The sequence below is a fragment of the Oncorhynchus tshawytscha genome, linkage group LG21, assembly GCF_018296145.1.
Source record: "Oncorhynchus tshawytscha isolate Ot180627B linkage group LG21, Otsh_v2.0, whole genome shotgun sequence".
NCBI lineage: Eukaryota > Metazoa > Chordata > Actinopteri > Salmoniformes > Salmonidae > Oncorhynchus > Oncorhynchus tshawytscha.
Window position 1 is genome coordinate 36,533,777 of NC_056449.1, and position 19,447 is coordinate 36,553,223.

At 42.4% G+C, this 19,447-nt stretch overlaps 1 protein-coding gene across 2 annotated transcripts; it reads right to left on the minus strand.

The window, feature by feature from the left end:
* Positions 1 to 230: 230 nt before the first annotated feature.
* LOC112221271 (coiled-coil domain-containing protein 69) lies at positions 231 to 19,447 on the minus strand. 2 transcript variants are annotated; one of them, XM_024383440.2, is made up of 10 exons: positions 19,214 to 19,447; positions 14,044 to 14,107; positions 10,099 to 10,283; positions 7,218 to 7,259; positions 2,636 to 2,723; positions 2,328 to 2,401; positions 2,093 to 2,194; positions 1,756 to 1,875; positions 1,361 to 1,458; positions 231 to 833 (listed from the first exon to the last, which is right to left on the minus strand). In XM_024383440.2, exons 1-10 carry the CDS (start codon positions 19,232 to 19,234, stop codon positions 665 to 667), a joined length of 963 nt encoding a protein of 320 aa, XP_024239208.1. In that variant the 5' UTR covers positions 19,235 to 19,447; the 3' UTR covers positions 231 to 664. The 2 variants fall into 2 exon arrangements, with proteins under 2 accessions (XP_024239208.1, XP_024239209.1); XM_024383441.2 differs by lacking the exon at positions 7,218 to 7,259 and having other exon boundaries at positions 19,214 to 19,446.

Here is a 19,447-nt window from a genome sequence, read left to right on the forward strand (position 1 = left end):
AGTGTCTCGGCAGGTAGCTAGATATAGATATATATATAAAAATAAATGTAGCTACTAAGTTTGTACATCTCTGTCTACAACCGCAAGTCAAACCATCAAAGTCAACACGGTCACATTCACCTAGAATATTCTCAGTTGAACAGTAACAACTATGAGAATGTCAGTTGAATAATAATCTCAGTTGTACAGCAGGAGTCAGTTAAGTCCAACAGCGCATGGCTATACCCACTACCCCCCACCCTAAAAAAAAACAGTCCTTTTGTATGAGCACCATACTGCTATAGAAAAACATGATGTACTGTAAGGCACAGCAGGTACACAACTGGACTAAAAACATTATTTGGCATCAGGTTACATCAAACATGTGACTATAGCCCTTTGTAAAGGTACCTGGACTTTGGTTGTTAATGTAGGATTAGGGTTGCAAAAAAGTCCCGAAACATTCCCAACGGCCCCTGCTTTTTCAGAAATCCCACTTGGAAGAATTTCAGGTTGGAGGAATCATTCATTACATATTCCTTCATGATTCTTAGAATCCTCCAAGGAGGGAATTCTGAAAAAAAATATACTTTCAGAATTTGGGGAAAATTTCCAGATTTAGGCTCCATGTTTTACAACGCTAGACAGGATTAAGATCGAGGTAACCCTGACTGTCCTGTTCGGATCAGCTGGGGGAGATCTCAGACACTATGGGGAAGGATGGGAACGTAGGACAGGAGTCTCTGTGCTTCAGTTTAAACATGAGTTGCTCTTTCTCCTGGGTGAGCCTCTGACAGAGACCTGCCTGCCTGTCTAACGCCCCTTGGAGGTCCTGGTGCTCCTTGGAGAGCTGCCTACAGACAGGAGCACAGGGAAGGAGATATATTAGAAGAGAACACATATTTATCAACATTGATAGTTTAGCACAGAAAGACATTGATACAACAAATCTGTAGCAAAGTACTTTATAATCAGTCTTTTGCTGACCTCAAATTACTATTCTTCACCAAAATCCTACATGCATTGTCATAAGTAGAAGTAGCACCAAAAACTCATCTATATCAACTATACAAGTTTGGATGGTGAAATTTTACTTTTACACTCTCAAGTACTGTAATCTGCCATAACTTGCTTCCACTATGAAATATCCTTTCCACTTTCTCCACCAAGTGGCGCCAGATTCACATCTTATGTAAATGCCATAGCCGTTTCCTACATTTGAGTTCGGTTGAACAGAACTTGTTAACTTTGTTAATCTATTTACAACCTTGTTGCCATGTATTCTTCTACAATGTGACTTCCTGGTAACAACATTAACTCCAGGGTAACTGGCTGTTCCAAACAGAGAGACAGAGACGGTGTGGATATCATATGGTCTTACTGTAGAAGGCTTTGATGGTTGTCGATACGAACCCTCAGGTCCTCATTGTTCTGTAGAACATTTATGACCTGGTCTTCTAGAGACAGATTCTTCTCCACCTGTCATGGTAGAAAGAAAAAAAAGTAAGGACCCAATCAGCAATCAGGGGGGTGAAGACAACATGTTGACATTCACAGACTTTGTGAAACTATAACCCAGAGTATTTTTGGACAACGCAGAGGACCTCAGATTTCTCGTTTCGGTTTGATTTCCTCCCTAAAGTGTATTGAAGGTAGACTCGTCTTCTTTATTATACAGTTTAAATAAAGAATGACTTGAATTAGACTATAGCAGAAATCTCAAAGAGTCAGGTGCCTGGACTAGTCTGTCAGCCAATCCATGTCCCAGTTCCCTACCAGAACCTGCATCTGTAGCAGTTTGTTCCCCTGCGCCTGAATACGTTCACTCTTCATCTCAATGACAAACAGCAGACTCTCCTGCTCCCGCTCCCAGAATGCTCCAGGACTGCCGTGGGCCTAGAGAAAGAAAGGGAGGGGAAAGAGGGAGGGGAAAAGAGAGAGAGAGAAGGAGGAGAGGAAGAGTATAACATTAACAGCATACTAATGAAACCTGGAGACCAGATGTCTAAAGCAACAGTCCAACTAAGTGAACTGGTTACAGGATCATGCACACGCCACGCAGAAACAAACACACTGTGTGCGCACGCACACACGCGCGCACACACACACACACCTGAATGTTCCGCTGCAGGTCCTTCTTGAAGGTAGACTGGTCAACTCTCTTCTTTAACTGATTGTACACGTGTAGCTCTGTAGTCAGCTCCTCTACCTCCTCCTTTAAAAGAAAACCTACTGGTCAGTACTGTACGTCCTAGTACACAGTTACAAGGTAAGGGGTAGTGTATAGACCACAGTACATCAAAACAGGTGATACAAACTGATCAAGTTAAAGAGACAACTAAACACACCTTCAAAGTTCTCTCAGCTGCCTGGTGGGTCTCTGTTAGTAGTTTTGTCTCATCACTCTGTATCATCTGCCATTCTGTAGGGGATAATAGGGATTTATTATGTAATTACACGGGCCGGAATAACATCAATGACTACTCATTCTAGAACCAACAAAATAACAGTCAATGACTACTCATTCTAGAACCAACAGAATAACATCAATGACTACTCATTCTAGAACAAATAGAAAACAAAATGCAGTTCCAAAACAAAATAATCAATATGGTTATTAGATGTCCAGAAGTTATTTCACATGCTGTAGTCTTGCCTTCCAGCTGTCTCTTGTGCTGCTCTGCGATCCTCTGGCTCTTCTCCACATAGAGAACAGTCAGGTCAGCAGCCGTCTCTGTTTCCACCTGGAGATGATCAACACCACAAGGACAGGGTTAAAGCCATGTACAGCCTCACTTGTCATAGGAGCTAGACAAAGTGAATATCAAATATAAACAGTGAGATCTTTGTTATATAAACAAGTGTATAATACCAGATGAGCCAGCCATAACTCACTGTTGTGCCAGGTGTATAATACCAGATGAGCCAGCCATAACTCACTGTATACCAGGTGTATAATACCAGATGAGCCAGCCATAACTCACTGTATACCAGGTGTATAATACCAGATGAGCCAGCCATAACTCACTGTATACCAGGTGTATAATACCAGATGAGCCAGCCATAACTCACTGTTGTGCCAGGTGTATAATACCAGATGAGCCAGCCATAACTCACTGTTGTGCCAGGTGTATAATACCAGATGAGCCAGCCATAAACTCACTGTAACTACCAGGTGTATAATACCAGATGAGCCAGCCATAACTCACTGTATACCAGGTGTATAATACCAGATGAGCCAGCCATAACTCACTGTTGTGCCAGGTGTATAATACCAGATGAGCCAGCCATAACTCACTGTTGTGCCAGGTGTATAATACCAGATGAGCCAGCCATAACTCACTGTTGTGCCAGGTGTATAATACCAGATGAGCCAGCCATAACTCACTGTTGTGCCAGGTGTATAATACCAGATGAGCCAGCCATAACTCACTGTTGTGCCAGGTGTATAATACCAGATGAGCCAGCCATAACTCACTGTTGTGCCAGGTGTATAATACCAGATGAGCCAACCATAACTCACTGTTGTGCCAGGTGTATAATACCAGATGAGCCAGCCATAACTCACTGTATACCAGGTGTATAATACCAGATGAGCCAACCATAACTCACTGCTCAACCAGACCATGCCAATATGAGGACAGACAACATTTAACAATCCAACTGGCTGCTACCAACCAATCACTCAATACACCATAAACCTTCCAAGACTTCTCATTCTTACTTTGTCAACTATGTTTGCACAAATCACTGCCCCCCCTTCTGGAAAGGCATTGTGATCCCAAAGCACCCAAACAGGTCTAGGCTGCATCCCAAACTGAACCCTATTCCCTACTTAGAGCGCTACTTTTGAGCAGAGCCCTATGAGATGTTGTGTCCACAACGGCACCCTCATGCTCTGTTGACAGGAGGTTTACAAATCCATAGCCAGAGAACTTTGCAGGCGATCTCGCCCGCTGTAGGTAGTCACAATACAAACACACACCAAATAGATTGTGTCATGGAAAAGCATGCGTTTATCATCTCCGACAGCTGTAAAAAATATATATATATATGACTTGACATCATGTTACTGTGCTGCTCTGGTTATTCTGCCTTCAGCTTTGTCCCAAATGGCACCCTATTCCTTATGTAGTGCACTACTTTTACCAGGGCTCATAGAGACTATATAGGGAATAGGGTGCCATTTTGGACACAACCACTATGAGACCTCAATTCAAAAATATACTTTGTAATTAAAATGCAAAATCACAATGCAATCCTGCAGGAAGAGCAGAAATACTTTTTCTGATCTGCTTGGTAATAATAATAATGATAGCCACTACTAAGGTATATGTGGACATGTGGTTCACACTAATTAATACTAATGCCCTTTTCATACTATTGTTCCAACTGTACTGTGTTGGCATGGATATTTTCTTTTCACATTATCCTCTCCAACCCAGTTCCGGCAACTACAGAGGATATACTGTATAAAACAGGCCAGCCCAGTACAGTTGGCTAGGCTCTGCTCAGCAAAGTAGTGTGGAAAGGGTACATGGTGAATATACACTGAACAAAAATATCAAAACGCAACATGTAAAGTGTTGGTCCCATGTTTCATGAGCCAACATAAAAGATCCCAGAAATGTTCCATCCGCACAAAAAGCTTATTTCTCTCAGATTTTGTGCACACATTTGTTTACATCCCAGTTAGTGAGCATTTCTCCTTTGCCAAGATAATCCATCCACCTGACAGGTGTGGCATATCAAGAAGCTGATTAAAAACAGCATGATCATTACACAGGTGCACCTTGTGCCAGGGACAATAAAAAGGCCACTAAAATGTGCAGTTTTGTCACAACACAATGCCACAGATGTCTCAAGTTAAGGGGGCACGCAATTGGCATGCTGACTACAGGAACGTCCACCAGAGCTGTTGCCAGAGAACTTAATGTTAATTTCTCTACCATAAGCCGCCTCCAACATTGTTTTAGAGAATTTTGTAGTACGTCTCACCCGCCTCACAACTGCAGACCATGTGTTTGGCATGGTGTGGGCGAGTGGTTTGCTGATTTCAACAGTGTCCCGTGGTGGTGGGGTTATGGTATGGGCAGGCATAAACTACGGACAACGAACACAATTTCATTTTATTGTTGGCCATTTTAATGCACAAATCAAATCAAATGTATTTATATAGCCCTTCGTACATCAGCTGATATCTCAAAGTGCTGTACAGAAACCCAGCCTAAAACCCCAAACAGTAAGCAATGCAGGTGTAGAAGCACGGTGGCTAGGAAAAACTCCCTAGAAAGGCCAAAACCTAGGAAGAAACCTAGAGAGGAACCAGGCTATGTGGGTTGGCCAGTCCTCTTCTGGCTGTGCCGGGTGGAGATTATAACAGAGATACTGTGACGAGATCCTGAGGCCCGTTGTCATGACATTCATCTGCTGCCATCCCCTCATGTTTCAGCATGATAATGCACAGCCCCATGTCACAAGGAACTGTATACAATTCCTGGAAGCTGATAATGTCCCAGTTGTTCCATGGCCTGTATACTCAGACATATGTCACCCATAGAGCATGTTTGGGATGCTCTGGATCGATGTGTACGACAGCGTCTTCCAGTTCCCTCCAATATCCAGCAACTTCTCACAATCATTGAAATGGAGTGGGAGAACATTCCACAGGCCACAATCAACAGCCTGATCAACTGTATGCGAAGGAGACGTGGCGCTGCATGAGACAAATGGTGGTCACATCTGGTTCTGATCCACGCCCCTTCATTTAAAAAAAAAAAAAAAAAAAAGGTATGTGACAGATGCATATCTGTATTCCAGTTACATGAAATCCATAGATCAGGGCCTAATCAATTCATTTAAAATGGACAGATTTCCTTATATGAACTGTAACTCAGTAAAATCTTAGTAATTGTTGCATGTTGCGTTTATATTTTTGTTCAGTCTAAAAATGGTACAAGTATATAAACTCAGCAAAAAAAGAAAACATCCCTTTTTCAGGACCCCGTCGTTCAAAGATAATTCAGAAAAATCCAAATAACTTCACAGATCTTCATTGTAAAGTGTTTAAACACTGTTTCCCAGGCTTGTTCAATGAACCATAAACAATTATGAACATGCACCTGTGGAACGGTTGTTAAGACACTGACAGCTTACAGACGGTAGGCAATTAAGGTCACAGTTACGAAAATTTAGGACACGAAAGAGGCCTTTCTACTGACTCTGAAAAACACCATAAGAAAGATGCTGTAGGCATGAGGAGTGCAATAAATTGCAATGTCCATACTATGAGATGCCTAAGACAGCGCTAAAGGGAGACAAGACGGACAGCTAATCATCCTCGCCGTGGCAGACCACGTGTAACACCGGCACAGGATCGGTACATCCGAACATCACACCTGAGTTACACCAGGAATGCACAATCCCTCCATCAGTGCTCAGACTGTCCGCAATAGGCTGAGAGAGGCTGGACTGAGGGCTTGTAGGCCTGTTGTAAGGCAGGTCCTCACCAGACATCACTGGCAACAACGTCGCCTATGGGCACAAACCCACCATCACTGGACCAGACAGGACTGGCAAAAAGTGCTCTTCACTGATGAGTCGCGATTTTGTCTCACCAGGGGTGATGGTCGGATTTGAGATTATCGTGGAAGGAATGAGCGTTACACCGAGGCCTGTACTCTGGAGCAGGATCGATTTAGAGGGAGGGTCCGTCATGCTCTGGGGTGTCACAGCATCGTCGGACTGAGCTTGTTGTCATTGCAGGCAATCTCAACGCTGTGCGTTACAGGGAAGACATCCTCCTCCCTCATTTGCAGTCAATGAGGAAGAGATGCACTGCAGTACTTAATGCAGCTGGTGGCCACACCAGATACTGACTGTTACTTTTGATTTTGACCCCCCCTTTGTTCAGGGACACATTATTCGATTTCTGTTAGTCACATGTCTGTGGAACTTGTTCAGTTTATGTCTCAGTTGTTGAATCTTGTTATGTACAAACACAAATATTTACACGTTAAGTTTGCTGAAAATAAACTTAGTTGACAGTGAGAGGACATTTATTTTTGCTGAGTTTACAGTATATGGTGAATGTAAAATGGTACAGGGTATAGGTATAAGGTAAAGGGTATATGAAGGGCTGGAGGTAAAACTCAAGCTGGAGAAGAGGCTTGGGAAACACTAGTGAGCTGAGGGTTAGGGCTAGGGGTTAGGGAAGGGTGCTAGCAGTTACTACCTACCTTCTCAGCAGGGCCGGTGGTCCTTGCCGTTCTGCCACAAAACTAGAATAGTCCCAGTAAGCAAAATGATGTTGAAAAGACAGGTGAAAAACATTTTCCAGACGTTGAAGTTAGGTTCAATTTAGGTTCTGAATGAAAGGTGAATTATTTTCCAGGATGTTTTCAACATTCTGTTTCCAGGATGTTGAAAATGTGTATTTTCTAGATGTTGAAAGGCATTAGCTTCAGTCCGTGCTTACCAAGGTGTAGCCTACAGTGTTGCCTGAAACTACATTTTACACACCCATCCATGTGGTAGCTTACCAAGGTGTAGCCTACAGTGTTGCCTGAAACTACATTTTACACACCCATCCATGTGGTAGCTTACCAAGCTGTGGCCTACAGTGTTGCCTGAAACTACATTTTAAACGCCCACCCATGTGGTAGCTTACCAAGGTGTAGCCTACAGTGTTGCCTGAAACTACATTTTACACACCCATCCATGTGGTAGCTTACCAAGATGTAGCCTACAGTGTTGCCTGAAACTACATTTTAAACGCCCACCCATGTGGTAGCTTACCAAGGTGTAGCCTACAGTGTTGCCTGAAACTACATTTTACACACCCATCCATGTGGTAGCTTACCAAGCTGTGGCCTACAGTGTTGCCTGAAACTACATTTTAAACGCCCACCCATGTGGTAGCTTACCAAGGTGTAGCCTACAGTGTTGCCTGAAACTACATTTTACACACCCATCCATGTGGTAGCTTACCAAGATGTAGCCTACAGTGTTGCCTGAAACTACATTTTAAACACCCACCCATGTGGTAGGCCCACCCATGTGGTAGGCCCACCCATGTGGTAGGCCCATCCATGTGGTAGGCCCACCCATGTGGTAGGCCCATCCATGTGGTAGGCCCACCCATGTGGTAGGCCCACCCATGTGGTAGGCCCACCCATGTGGTAGGCCCACCATTTAATAAAACAAGCTGTTGCATTGGCTTTGTTAGTCCTGATTCCTGTGACTTCGATTTGGCTATTTAAGCTCTGAATATCAGCTACCCAACTTCATCAGGACTTATCGTGAGCCTGTTGGCAGGAAACGCAGAAGTATTTTCTTTTGCACTATGATCAGCTTGTCAAAAATGTACAGATACAAACTTGAAACCTCTGATCATGACAATGGGATGAGCCTTAGACCACAGATGATGCATGTCTGTTCTAACCAAATAGATAGGATGGGCAACCAGGATGGATAGGTAACTCTTTAAACCAATGTTTATAGACCATAAATCCACTACTACATTAAGTGTGCTCTGAACCACAGCATCACGGAGATGCACGGCCGGTCCGCTCATTAGGCAGGATTAGGCAGCCGCTTGTGGCGGCAGATTGACGAGGGCAACATTTTCTGACTGTTGGGCCAGTAACAGAAAGGATGCTGGTTCGAATCCCCAAGCTGACTAGGTGAAAAATCTGCCAATGTGCCCTTGAGCAAGGCACTTAACCCTAAATGCTCCTGTATGTCGCTCTGGATAAGAGCATCTGCTAAAATGACTAAACTGTCTAATGTTATGAGCTCAATTCCCTGGATCACCTACAGTGCCTTCAGAAAGGATTCAGATTTTGTGAGGTAACAGCCTCACTCTAAAATTGGTTAAATAGTTTTTTTCCCGCCTCATCAATTGACACACAATACCCCCCCCAAAAAACAGGTTTTTAGAAATGTATTACAAATAAAAACCGAAATACTGAATTTCTGAAGTATTCAGCACTTTGTTGAAGCATCTTTGGCAGTGACTACAGCCTTGAGTGTTTTTGGGTATGACACTACAAGCTTGAGTTGGCACACCTGTATTTGGGGAGTTTCTCCCATTCTCCTCTGCAGATCCTCTCAAGCTCTGTCAGGTTGGATGGGGAGCGTTGCTTCACAGCCATTTTCAGGTCTCTCCAGAGTTGTTCAATCGGGTTCAAGTCCGGGCCACTCAAGGACATTGAGACTTGTCCCGAAGCTACTCGCCGCTGAGAAACAGCCCCACAGCAGAACAGAGAATCTAGTTTCTCATGGTCTGAGAGTCTTTAGGTGCTTTTTGGCCAACTCCAAGCGGGCCATCACGTTCCTGTTACTGAAGAGTGACTTCCGTCTGGACACTACCAGAAAGGCCTGATTGGTGGAGAGCTGCTGAGATGGTTGTCCTTCTGGAAGGTTCTCCCATCTCCACAGAGGAACTGTAGAGCTCTGTCAAAGTGACCATCGGGTTCTTGGTCACCTCCCTGAACAAGGCACTTCTCCCCCGATTGCTCAGTTTTCCCGGGCGGCCAGCTGTAGGAAGAGTCTTGGTGGTTCCAAACTTCTTCCATTTAAGAATGATGGAGGCCCCAGTGTTCAACGCAGCAGAAATGTTTTGGTCCCCTTCCCCAAATCTGTGCCTCGACACAATCCTTTCTCGGAGCTCTACGGACCTTCGACCTCATGGCTTGGTTTTCTCTGACATGGACTGTCAACTGTGGGACCTTTCCAAATCATGTCCAATCAATTGAATTTACCACAGGTGTTCTCCAATCAAGTTGTAGAAACATCTCAAGGATGATCAATGGAAACAGGATGCACATTACCTCAAGTTCGTGTCTCATAGCAAGGGTCTGAATACTTTTGTAAATAAGGTATCAGATTTGTATTTTTAATACAGCCGTTTTCACTCTCATTATGGAGTAGTGTGTGTAGAATAATGCTGTAATGTAACAAAATGTGAAAAAAAGTCAAGGGGTCTGAATACTTTTCCGAAGGCACGTTACCTTCTCAATGATGTTGTGGACCAGGAAACAGAGCGGTCTATGGGGTTAGCTACCTTCTCAGTGATGTTGTGGACCAGGGCACAGAGCGGTCTATGGGGTTAGCTACCTTCTCAGTGATGTTGTGGACCAGGGCACAGAGCTCTCCTTGGGTTGGGTCTTTTAGTAGCTCCTCCCGCTCCTGGGTCCCGGAGGCAGACAGCACCTCCCGTAGGATCTTCAGCTGCCACTCATACTGACCCAGCTGCTTCTCCGTTTCTAGACCCACGGTCAGCTCCTCCAGAGGGACTTTACCTGGAGGAGAGGAAACCAGGGTTGTATAATTCAGTAGGTAACAGAAACATGGAGGGACCACCTGGACATGTCCAATAACAAATGCTTGGTTTTTTTTTCATGGCAAAATCCTACATTACAATGTAGCTGAATATAACCAAGTGCTGTGGTTATCAAGGCAAATGCTCAGAATGCTGGAATGCTCAGATAGAAATGTTGTGAAAAGCGCAGACATGATTTCTTATCCTACATGTCTACATAATAGATTTATCTTGTACAGTATGTTCCACACAGTGAGTGGGTAGAGAGTTTGAACCAAACCAGACCTGGCTGTAACATTTACTGGTCTGACTAGACTCAGTACAACACCAGTAGAATATACAATCTGTCACCTATAAATACTCCTAGCTACTCTGATATGTGTAGGGAGGGTAGGGATGGGGGGCGGTCCAACTTCTGAGGAAGTCATGTAATGCTCTAGTTTGGTGAACCACTTTCCGAATGATCATTCACCTGGAGACTTGTGCTAGCGCCACTAGCTAATGCCTAGGTTTTAGCTCAGGAGGCTAGGCTAACACAGTCTTGTTCACGTAGGCAGTTGTTGAAGGCACGATCCTGAGACCCATAATTACATGGCAACAGAGAACACTTCGAGTACAACAGAGTACACAAGTACACCTGTTGAGCATTCTAATGCAGACAGAACAGTGTTGCCACAGTGTTTACAAGGCCATCTCAGTACCCAAAACTGACTGGTTGAAATTAGGTCCTTGTGATGTCAATTTAATGAGTAATTCCAACCAGTTTCTGGGTGCAGTGACATAATTTCAACCAACGGGATCATTGCAAAGTGTGTATCAGTTAACCTTTCAAATGTAACGGCAAAATTTAGATTTCCGCCTAAATAGACAAAGCCACAAGTAACTGCTATTCATGTGTAATTGCATGATTCTGACATGCCAAAACTTGGTATATTTGGAAAGATGACATCTGGGAGATGATTTCCTCAATCAGAAGATGGGGGGTTTACATAGTTCAGAATACACAAGATCCAGCGCACACACAAAATAACCTGTGTTTTTTAAACATTTATTTTGAAAGTCTTCTTTCATTGACAAGCTATAAGTGAATTATTGATGCCCAGAGCTGGAAACACATCAGATGGCTTCCAACAACATGTGAACAATATCAGAAGAATAAAAATGGAATTGATAGACCTGACAACTCAAAATGGGCAGATGTTCTAGTAAGTGGTGTCATTTGTGGTCACGGGACGTTTCCAAGTGTCCCTAAACCTCTCCAAAGTGGCATATGTCTGTAAATTAGATCATTCCAGTGCTATTACATATTTGCAATTCCTAAATGCTATTGTGTTCAGTATAAAACATTTCTACCATATGAACCTCACTCAAACAGTGTGGTGGCGTTTTGAATGTACCCTGGACACCCCATGTGTCCTTTCAACCTCTCCAAAGTGTCCGAATTTGGTAACTGCACTGTTTTTGCACACTGGATTAGTAACTAACAACTATTGTTCACTATAAAAGCTACATTTCTACAACACCAACATCTCTCAAACATTGTGGTGGTTTCAGGGGCACTCTCCAAAGTGCCTGAACATTTAGCCTAGGCATATCTAATGTATTGGTCCCACATACAAATGAACTGTTCACAAAAACAATATAAAAAGCAACAGATAAACAAAGTTAAAAAAAGGTCTTATCAAACCAACTTGGTCACACACACGTGTGCTTCTCTAAAAAAAAATAGCAAAAACATAAATAAGCTGAACAACTTACAAATGGCATTCGTGTTTGTTTTACATCCCAGGTGTAGATGATTCGATGCATGTTGTGATGGTTTTTGAAGCAAGTCCCTCTCTGACCAGGAAACAAAAACTGAACTGGTATTTCTGACAGAAGATTGGACGTGGTTACTTCACTAGTGGCATCCCTTTTTTCAAGAGGTCTGTGATAAGTGGATGAAGAACCATCAGACGGGGTGATTGACATAGCAGTGGGGGGGTGAAGACCTTAACCGTGGGGGGGTGCTTGCTGGGGAGGTGTGACCCGCAAACAGCATCATCAAAATCTTCTGCATCCTCCTGTGATGAATAAAATAAAGGGATATGTTGTTGTAAGACAAACTGAATTACAGTTGACTACATTTACAAAAACAACATTATTGTAAAGTAAAAACTCAAATTTGTACAGTGACTCACATAGGTGAAGCACGCATGCACACACTCACTACAAACAGTAACACTTTGGAGACAAAGCAAGAGGTGAGAACTACAAATAAACAATGGCCATGAGAGTTTAGTGGCCTCCAAAGTTACAAGGATGAAACTTAGAACAGCAAACTAATATGAAACATAGACAATAACTACTTTGGAATTATAGAACATTGAAATAACTTGTTTCATAGGCATATGTAAACTAAATCCAAATCATAAAAAGCAGACAACTTGTAAAAAACAAATACATATAGCAAATAAGCTATATCAAGTCATGAAAATAATTTACTTACAGATCTAAGCGTGGATCCAATCCTTCTAGAAATCAATCTTTTGTCGGCCGAGTCGAAATCCTTGTTGTCCAGATCGCTCCCCTGATCCGAGTCCATCCAGTATTTTATTCAAAGCTTCTGTCGGTATACTTACTCATAGCGGTTTTCTTTTTAGCTTCCTTTTCAATATTCTTAGTTCTTACCCCCTTGAGAAGCAATATTTTATGTTAAAGCGATAAAATGTTTACAATATAGTGGAGCGTGATTGGTGCGTCTCGTGTCTGAGCCAGGTAACAATAGTTTGCATTACGCATAAAAAGGTTATAAGCTTGCTTTATTCCACCCAGGTCAACTGCATATCCCTGAAAAGCTCATCTCAGTGGCTACAAGATTGTCAAGGTGCCATAGTAGCCAATCCTGTGTGTAATGGATGCCTACGGGATGTAAAGCAGGCAACGTCATATTTTTGATGGGCAAAGATATAGACACTGGGTGGACGTTCGACGTGGCCACTAAGTCATACATCATCAAATAACATTAGCAATAGACTAGATGTGTTCCTACCAACCTAAGGATTAACTTCATACCCCTACATATGGCTATAGCTCGAACACAGACCTAATCGAAGCGTACATTGTAAGATGTTTGGTGAAAACGTTGTGTGAAATAAACATTTTGGCCCTCGGGGCTGGTGATCAATAACGGTAGGTCACAGGCAGATGAATAACACATCGTCATGATCTGCGGAGTCACAGCTTTCGGTGTGTATCGACGTGTGCCGTGTTTATTTCGTTTATGCTTCACAATGCTCACCGGAATGTAGGCAGCAGCCATCTTGAAATGAGGTCATCGGCTCAGCCTGCCGCTACACATTCGTATGCTCATATATATATTAGCAAATCACACCAACGATTTTAAGGCACAGCTCAATAGCCAAGATACTCAGCTTTCCACAGACTGAATACCCTTCTCATACCAGACTGAATTTAACAAAACAGAGTCCCCAAATATTAATCAAACCCACAATCCTGGAGTTGCAAGCACCATACCAATGCCAATTGAGCTATACAGGAGGACAGTTATTATGTACTGGTTATTAGTGGGCCCAATAATAAAGAGGTCAGTATGGGCACCTAGATTTTATAATGCATCAAGAGGCAGATTGATGTGTAAAACCCTCAGATGTAATAAAGAAAACCGGACAAGCAGTAGGAGAGGAGTCACAGTGTCAGTTTACAACATTACAGGAACATCCCAGTCCCACACCACTCACCTCCTCCATCTTGATGGTTGTTGACTTCCTTTGCTGTTTTCTCCTCCTTCGCTTTGTTTTTCCTCTAAAAATATACAGAAAAGACAAGGTTGTCATTGATCAACACGGGTCTAGTTCCCACAATATTAAACACGGTCTTATTTAACCATATCTGGGTAAATTAGAGGGGATTATGGTACACAAAATACCTAAAGACAGTTCTCAACCCGTTTCACTTTGTTTTTCCTCTACAAGGAGAAAAGTGTGTGGTCTGATGTAGGAATACATTATGACTATATCTCAACATATTACAGATACACCAAAGTACTGAGAATACCTCAACACTATTTGAGATGTTTTGAAGTTACCAGGGAAACCATAACTTTGTAAACTAAAGCAGGGTAGGAGAGTATGTAAAGCTTCTGATGGGTGCTTGACCCATATTGCTCTCTGACTGGGAGTGAGTCGTACCCACATGACTGGAAATTAATCAAATTAAATTAATAATTTGTTTGTTCAAAAGTTACATAAACATGTCCATGCTACAGTGTTCATACTATTTGTACAATGTGTTACACTGCTTTCCTTCAAACTGATCATACCAGTACTTGTGGAGCCTTAATAAACATTTCTGCATTATATACATTATGTTGTTGTAGAATAACGTATACCAGGTGAGCATAGATTATTACACTAAGGAGTTACAGCCAGGTCAATCATAGCTGTTTTTGTAAGTAGGGCAATTCTAGCAAAGGTCACTACTCTATATACCAAACTATTCCTAAACTGTCAAACAATACCAAGGTTCCTGACATGACTAGGATACCAGATCACACATTACATTGTGTCCGGTCCTCACTGTGTAGACTGAAGTATTACGTCTGTGTAGACTGTAAAAAATAAAGTTGTATTGACACAAACAGCAGATAAGTGTTGTTGTACAGGATCAGTCAGAGTAGTATGATAGGTGTTGTTTTACAGGGTCAGTCAGAGTAGTATGATAGGTGTTGTTTTACAGGGTCAGTCATAGTAGTATGATAGGTGTTGTTTTACAGGGTCAGTCAGAGTAGTATGATAGGTGTTGTTTTACAGGGTCAGTCATAGTAGTATGATAGGTGTTGTTTTACAGGGTCAGTCAGAGTAGTATGATAGGTGTTGTTTTACAGGGTCAGTCATAGTAGTATGATAGGGGTTGTTTTACAGGGTCAGTCATAGTAGTATGATAGGTGTTGTTTTACAGGGTCAGTCAGAGTAGTATGATAGGTGCAGTGTAATGTGTTTTACTGGGTCAGTCAGAGTAGTATGAGGGGTTGTTTTAGGGTCAGTCATAGTAGTATGATAGGGGTTTTTACAGGGTCAGTCAGTAGTATGTAGGTGAGTGTAATGTGTTTTACTGGGGTCAGAGTAGTTGTTTGTTTTACAGGGTCAGTCATAGTAGTATGATAGGGGTTGTTTTACAGGGTCAGTCATAGTAGTATGATAGGGGTTGTTTTACAGGGTCAGTCAGAGTAGTATGATAGGTGTTGTTTTACAGGGTCAGTGTAGTATGATAGGTGTTGTTTTACAGGGTCAGTCATAGTAGTATGAGGGGTTGTTTTAGGGTGTTAGTAGTATGATAGGGTCAGTCAGTATGTAGTAGTGTAATGTGTTTTACTGGGTCAGGTAGTTGTTGTTTTTCAGTCAGGGTCAGTCATAGTAGTATGATAGGGGTTGTTTTACAGGGTCAGTCATAGTAGTATGATAGGGGTTGTTTTACAGGGTCAGTCAGAGTAGTATGATAGGTGCAGTGTAATGTGTTTTACTGGGTCAGTCAGAGTAGTATGATAGGGGTTGTTTTACAGGGTCAGTCATAGTAGTATGATAGGGGTTGTTTTACAGGGTCAGTCAGAGTAGTATGATAGGGGTTGTTTTACAGGGTCAGTCAGAGTAGTATGATAGGTGTTGTTTTACAGGGTCAGTCAGAGTAGTATGATAGGTGTTGTTTTACAGGGTCAGTCATAGTAGTATGATAGGTGTTGTTTTACAGGGTCAGTCAGAGTAGTATGATAGGTGCAGTGTAATGTGTTTTACTGGGTCAGTCAGAGTAGTATGATAGGGGTTGTTTTACAGGGTCAGTCATAGTAGTATGATAGGGGTTGTTTTACAGGGTCAGTCATAGTAGTATGATAGGGGTTGTTTTACAGGGTCAGTCAGAGTAGTATGATAGGGGTTGTTTTACAGGGTCAGTCAGAGTAGTATGATAGGTGCGCTGGAGCAAATTAGAGTCAAAGGCACAGAAAGATTTTTCACTTTTACAGCTCAGGCATTCAAAACAGCGACTTTTCGGTTACTGGGCCAACGTTCTAACCACTAGGCTACCTGCCACAATACAGTATGGCAGTCCATGGAGACCGGCCACCTCCTGATATAACACAACGTTATTCCACCACCACTAATGCTGTAGAAACACATACCAACACGCCAAACAACATGGCGTACCGGTTTTATTTGTGCCTGGAAAACTGTGTGTGTGTGTGTCCCAAATGGCACCCTATTCCCTGATTAGTGCACTACTTTTTACTAGAGCCCTATGGACCCTGGTCTCATTGGGAGTTCACAACAACAGGAAGAGTGTGTCATATGGGACACAAGCCCAATAAAATACTATAATATCTAATATTCCAATAAGACAAGTGACTCCTGGAAGACAATGTAGAGACCAGTACAGCCTGAGGTTTGTTTTATTACCTTCTTTAAGTCCCAGTAAAGGATCTTAAGTACACAAGTCCAGGAGCATATGTTGAAGAGGGTCTGGAAAGGCTCTCTTTAACACGACCATAAATCACATCTTCACTTCCTTCTCAGTATGCACATCCCAAATGACACCCCATTCCCTATATAGTGCACTACTTTTGACCAAGGCCCATAGACCAGTGCCCAAAGTAGTGCACTACAGAGGGAATAGGGTACCATTTGGGACAGAGAGCCAGTCTCCACCGTCTTTTTAAACATAGGAGAAACTGCAACGTGGAGGCATGTCTTCACTGACTAAACTCACAGGGAACATCCTAGCCCCATGGCAAACTGTATCCTACACAGGACTCCTAATGTTTACAAGTTCTTCCTGGCCCCAAGAGTACAAGGTTAAGATTGAATGTTTGGTGAGAAACATCTAGTTCAGGTATGCTCTCACAAGAGTTGAAAGAAACATCCCAAGGAGAGTGTAGAATAAAGATGTGTCCTGTCAAAGGACCACACATAGGAGACAGACACGTACCCCAGGCTGATAGAACTAGAAGAACAAAAAACAGCCCCTAAACTCAAAAGGAAATTCAGATAACTAAAACCACATCTTCAATACAACATAGGACATTCAGACTTAGTTTTAAGGGATATTTAATTTAGACTGTGGTCGAGTCTAGCAGAGAAACAAATGTTCCTTGAGATTTCATTAACACTTGGCTGAGTCTCTTCATGTGACATTTTCATCATGGTCCATATGGAGCCATATTGCTGTGTGTGTGTGTGTGTGTGTGTGTCTCTCTCTCTCTCTCCAGGCCCTCTCTAGCAGAACTTCACACTTCTCCAGTTGCTTACGTCAACCAGCCAAACAGATGGTTTTGTGATCTGCTCTGCAGAAGCTGCCATACAGCTTGCCAGTGGCTTGCAGTACCTCTAAGTTCATGCTTACTTTGTGGAGGAGAAAAATATTTTCAATCTCAAGGAGAGTTAGGAGTGTTTATATCAAGCACCACCAGGTACCATTGATACATGAAGGAATCCACTCACACAGAATATTGGCTAAACAATCAAATAATTCCCTCTGCTTTTAAACTGTGTAAGTGGTCTCACTCATCTGGCAAACAGACACATTGAAATGATATCCCCTTCAACTCAACGATTTATCTAGGTCTACCTCCTCTATGCCTCTGGGAAGTGGAACAAATCTGGGCTATCATTTGTGGCTGGAACAAATCTGGGCTATCATTTGTGGCTGGAACAAATCTGGGCTATCATTTGTGGCTGGAACAAATCTGGGCTATCATTTGTGGCTGGAACAAATCTGGGCTATCATTTGTGGCTGGAACAAATCTGGGCTATCATTTGTGGCTGGAACAAATCTGGGCTATCATTTGTGGCTGGAACAAATCTGGGCTATCATTTGTGGATGTAATAAATCTGGCTATCATTTGTGGATGTAATAAATCTGGGCTATCATTTGTGGCTGGAACAAATCTGGGCTATCATTTGTGGCTGGAACAAATCTGGGCTATCATTTGTGGATGTAATATAAACCTGTGCCACTGGTTGTAAATGTCAGAGGCAGTACTAGCACATTAATTAACTGTAGCCTAAAAACGACATTTAGTTGCATATTAAATATTACAGTTGCCATATCCTCAAGTCACTTCCTTTCCATCACAAACAGTGCAGTTTGTAGTTATTGGTTGTTGTCATAGAAAACACGAACTGGTCGCAATTGTAAATGAGAACTTGTTCTCAACTTGCCTACCTGGTTAAATAAAGGTGAAATAAATAAATACAATCTGAACCATGTAGAAAAACCCAACATCTCACATGACCAGAAAGTAGAAGCTTTGAGAGATGTAATCCAATGACTACGCAAGGCTACAGGGTGTCAATCAATGAATGAATACAATGTACAATATACTGGTAATGATGACACAAAGACACTGAAGGATGAGATCATTGATACATTGTATCATCAGTGACTGTCAACGTCTGGCCAACCTGCAACTTCTTAGAAGTAATTCGGGAAGAATTGCATCAGATGAGTTCCCTGCACCGCTACAATTGACAAGTAGGTTTCAAACTCGTGGGGTAGTCAGTATCAGAGGATCGACTCCATACCTTCAGTTATTTTCAGCGGTTTCAAAAACGTAGAACACTTTGCACAAATTGACTGATAGCCTAAATGCACGCGTTTCAAAAACTGATGTTAATGAATGTGTAATCTCGGTTGTAAAATCTACGAGATTAATGCACGTGGGAAATTAGGCTACACTAACAAACAGTTTTTCTTTATCTATTTAAAAAATAAATTATCAACACGCCTGTACTGTGCCAGGAATCGGTGCGACAATGGCAGCTACAATAACACAACATCACTTGGTTCGCTAATTGACTTCCTAGATGATTTCACAACAAATATGAATAAAAAAATATATTTTTTGCAAATTCCGCCACACACCTTGCTGTGGCTGCAACCCATGCCTGCCCCGCGTCCACTCGTCGCCCCGCGTCCACTCGTCACCCCTACCAGTCCTTTCCTAGAGTTACCAACTCTTCTGAACGCCGGGATGTGGTCGGGTCTCTCAAGACGTCTGTGTAGCTCACTCACAACAACTCACTCAAATCTACCAGATGGGCGGTTATTTTTCAAAACCACAATCACTGATTTTAAAACAATCTGGACAAACCTAAA

Bases quoted from the DNA above. Each gene is read 5' to 3' on its own strand.
- LOC112221271 (XM_024383440.2), bottom strand. From the start codon at position 19,234: ATGGGTTGCAGCCACAGCAAG. The intron at 2,724-7,217 runs GTAGGTAGTAAC...GATCATCTCCAG, and splicing joins CCACCGGCCCTGCTGAGAAG to GTGGAAACAGAGACGGCTGC. The intron at 2,402-2,635 runs GCAAGACTACAG...TATCCCCTACAG, and splicing joins GCACAAGAGACAGCTGGAAG to AATGGCAGATGATACAGAGT.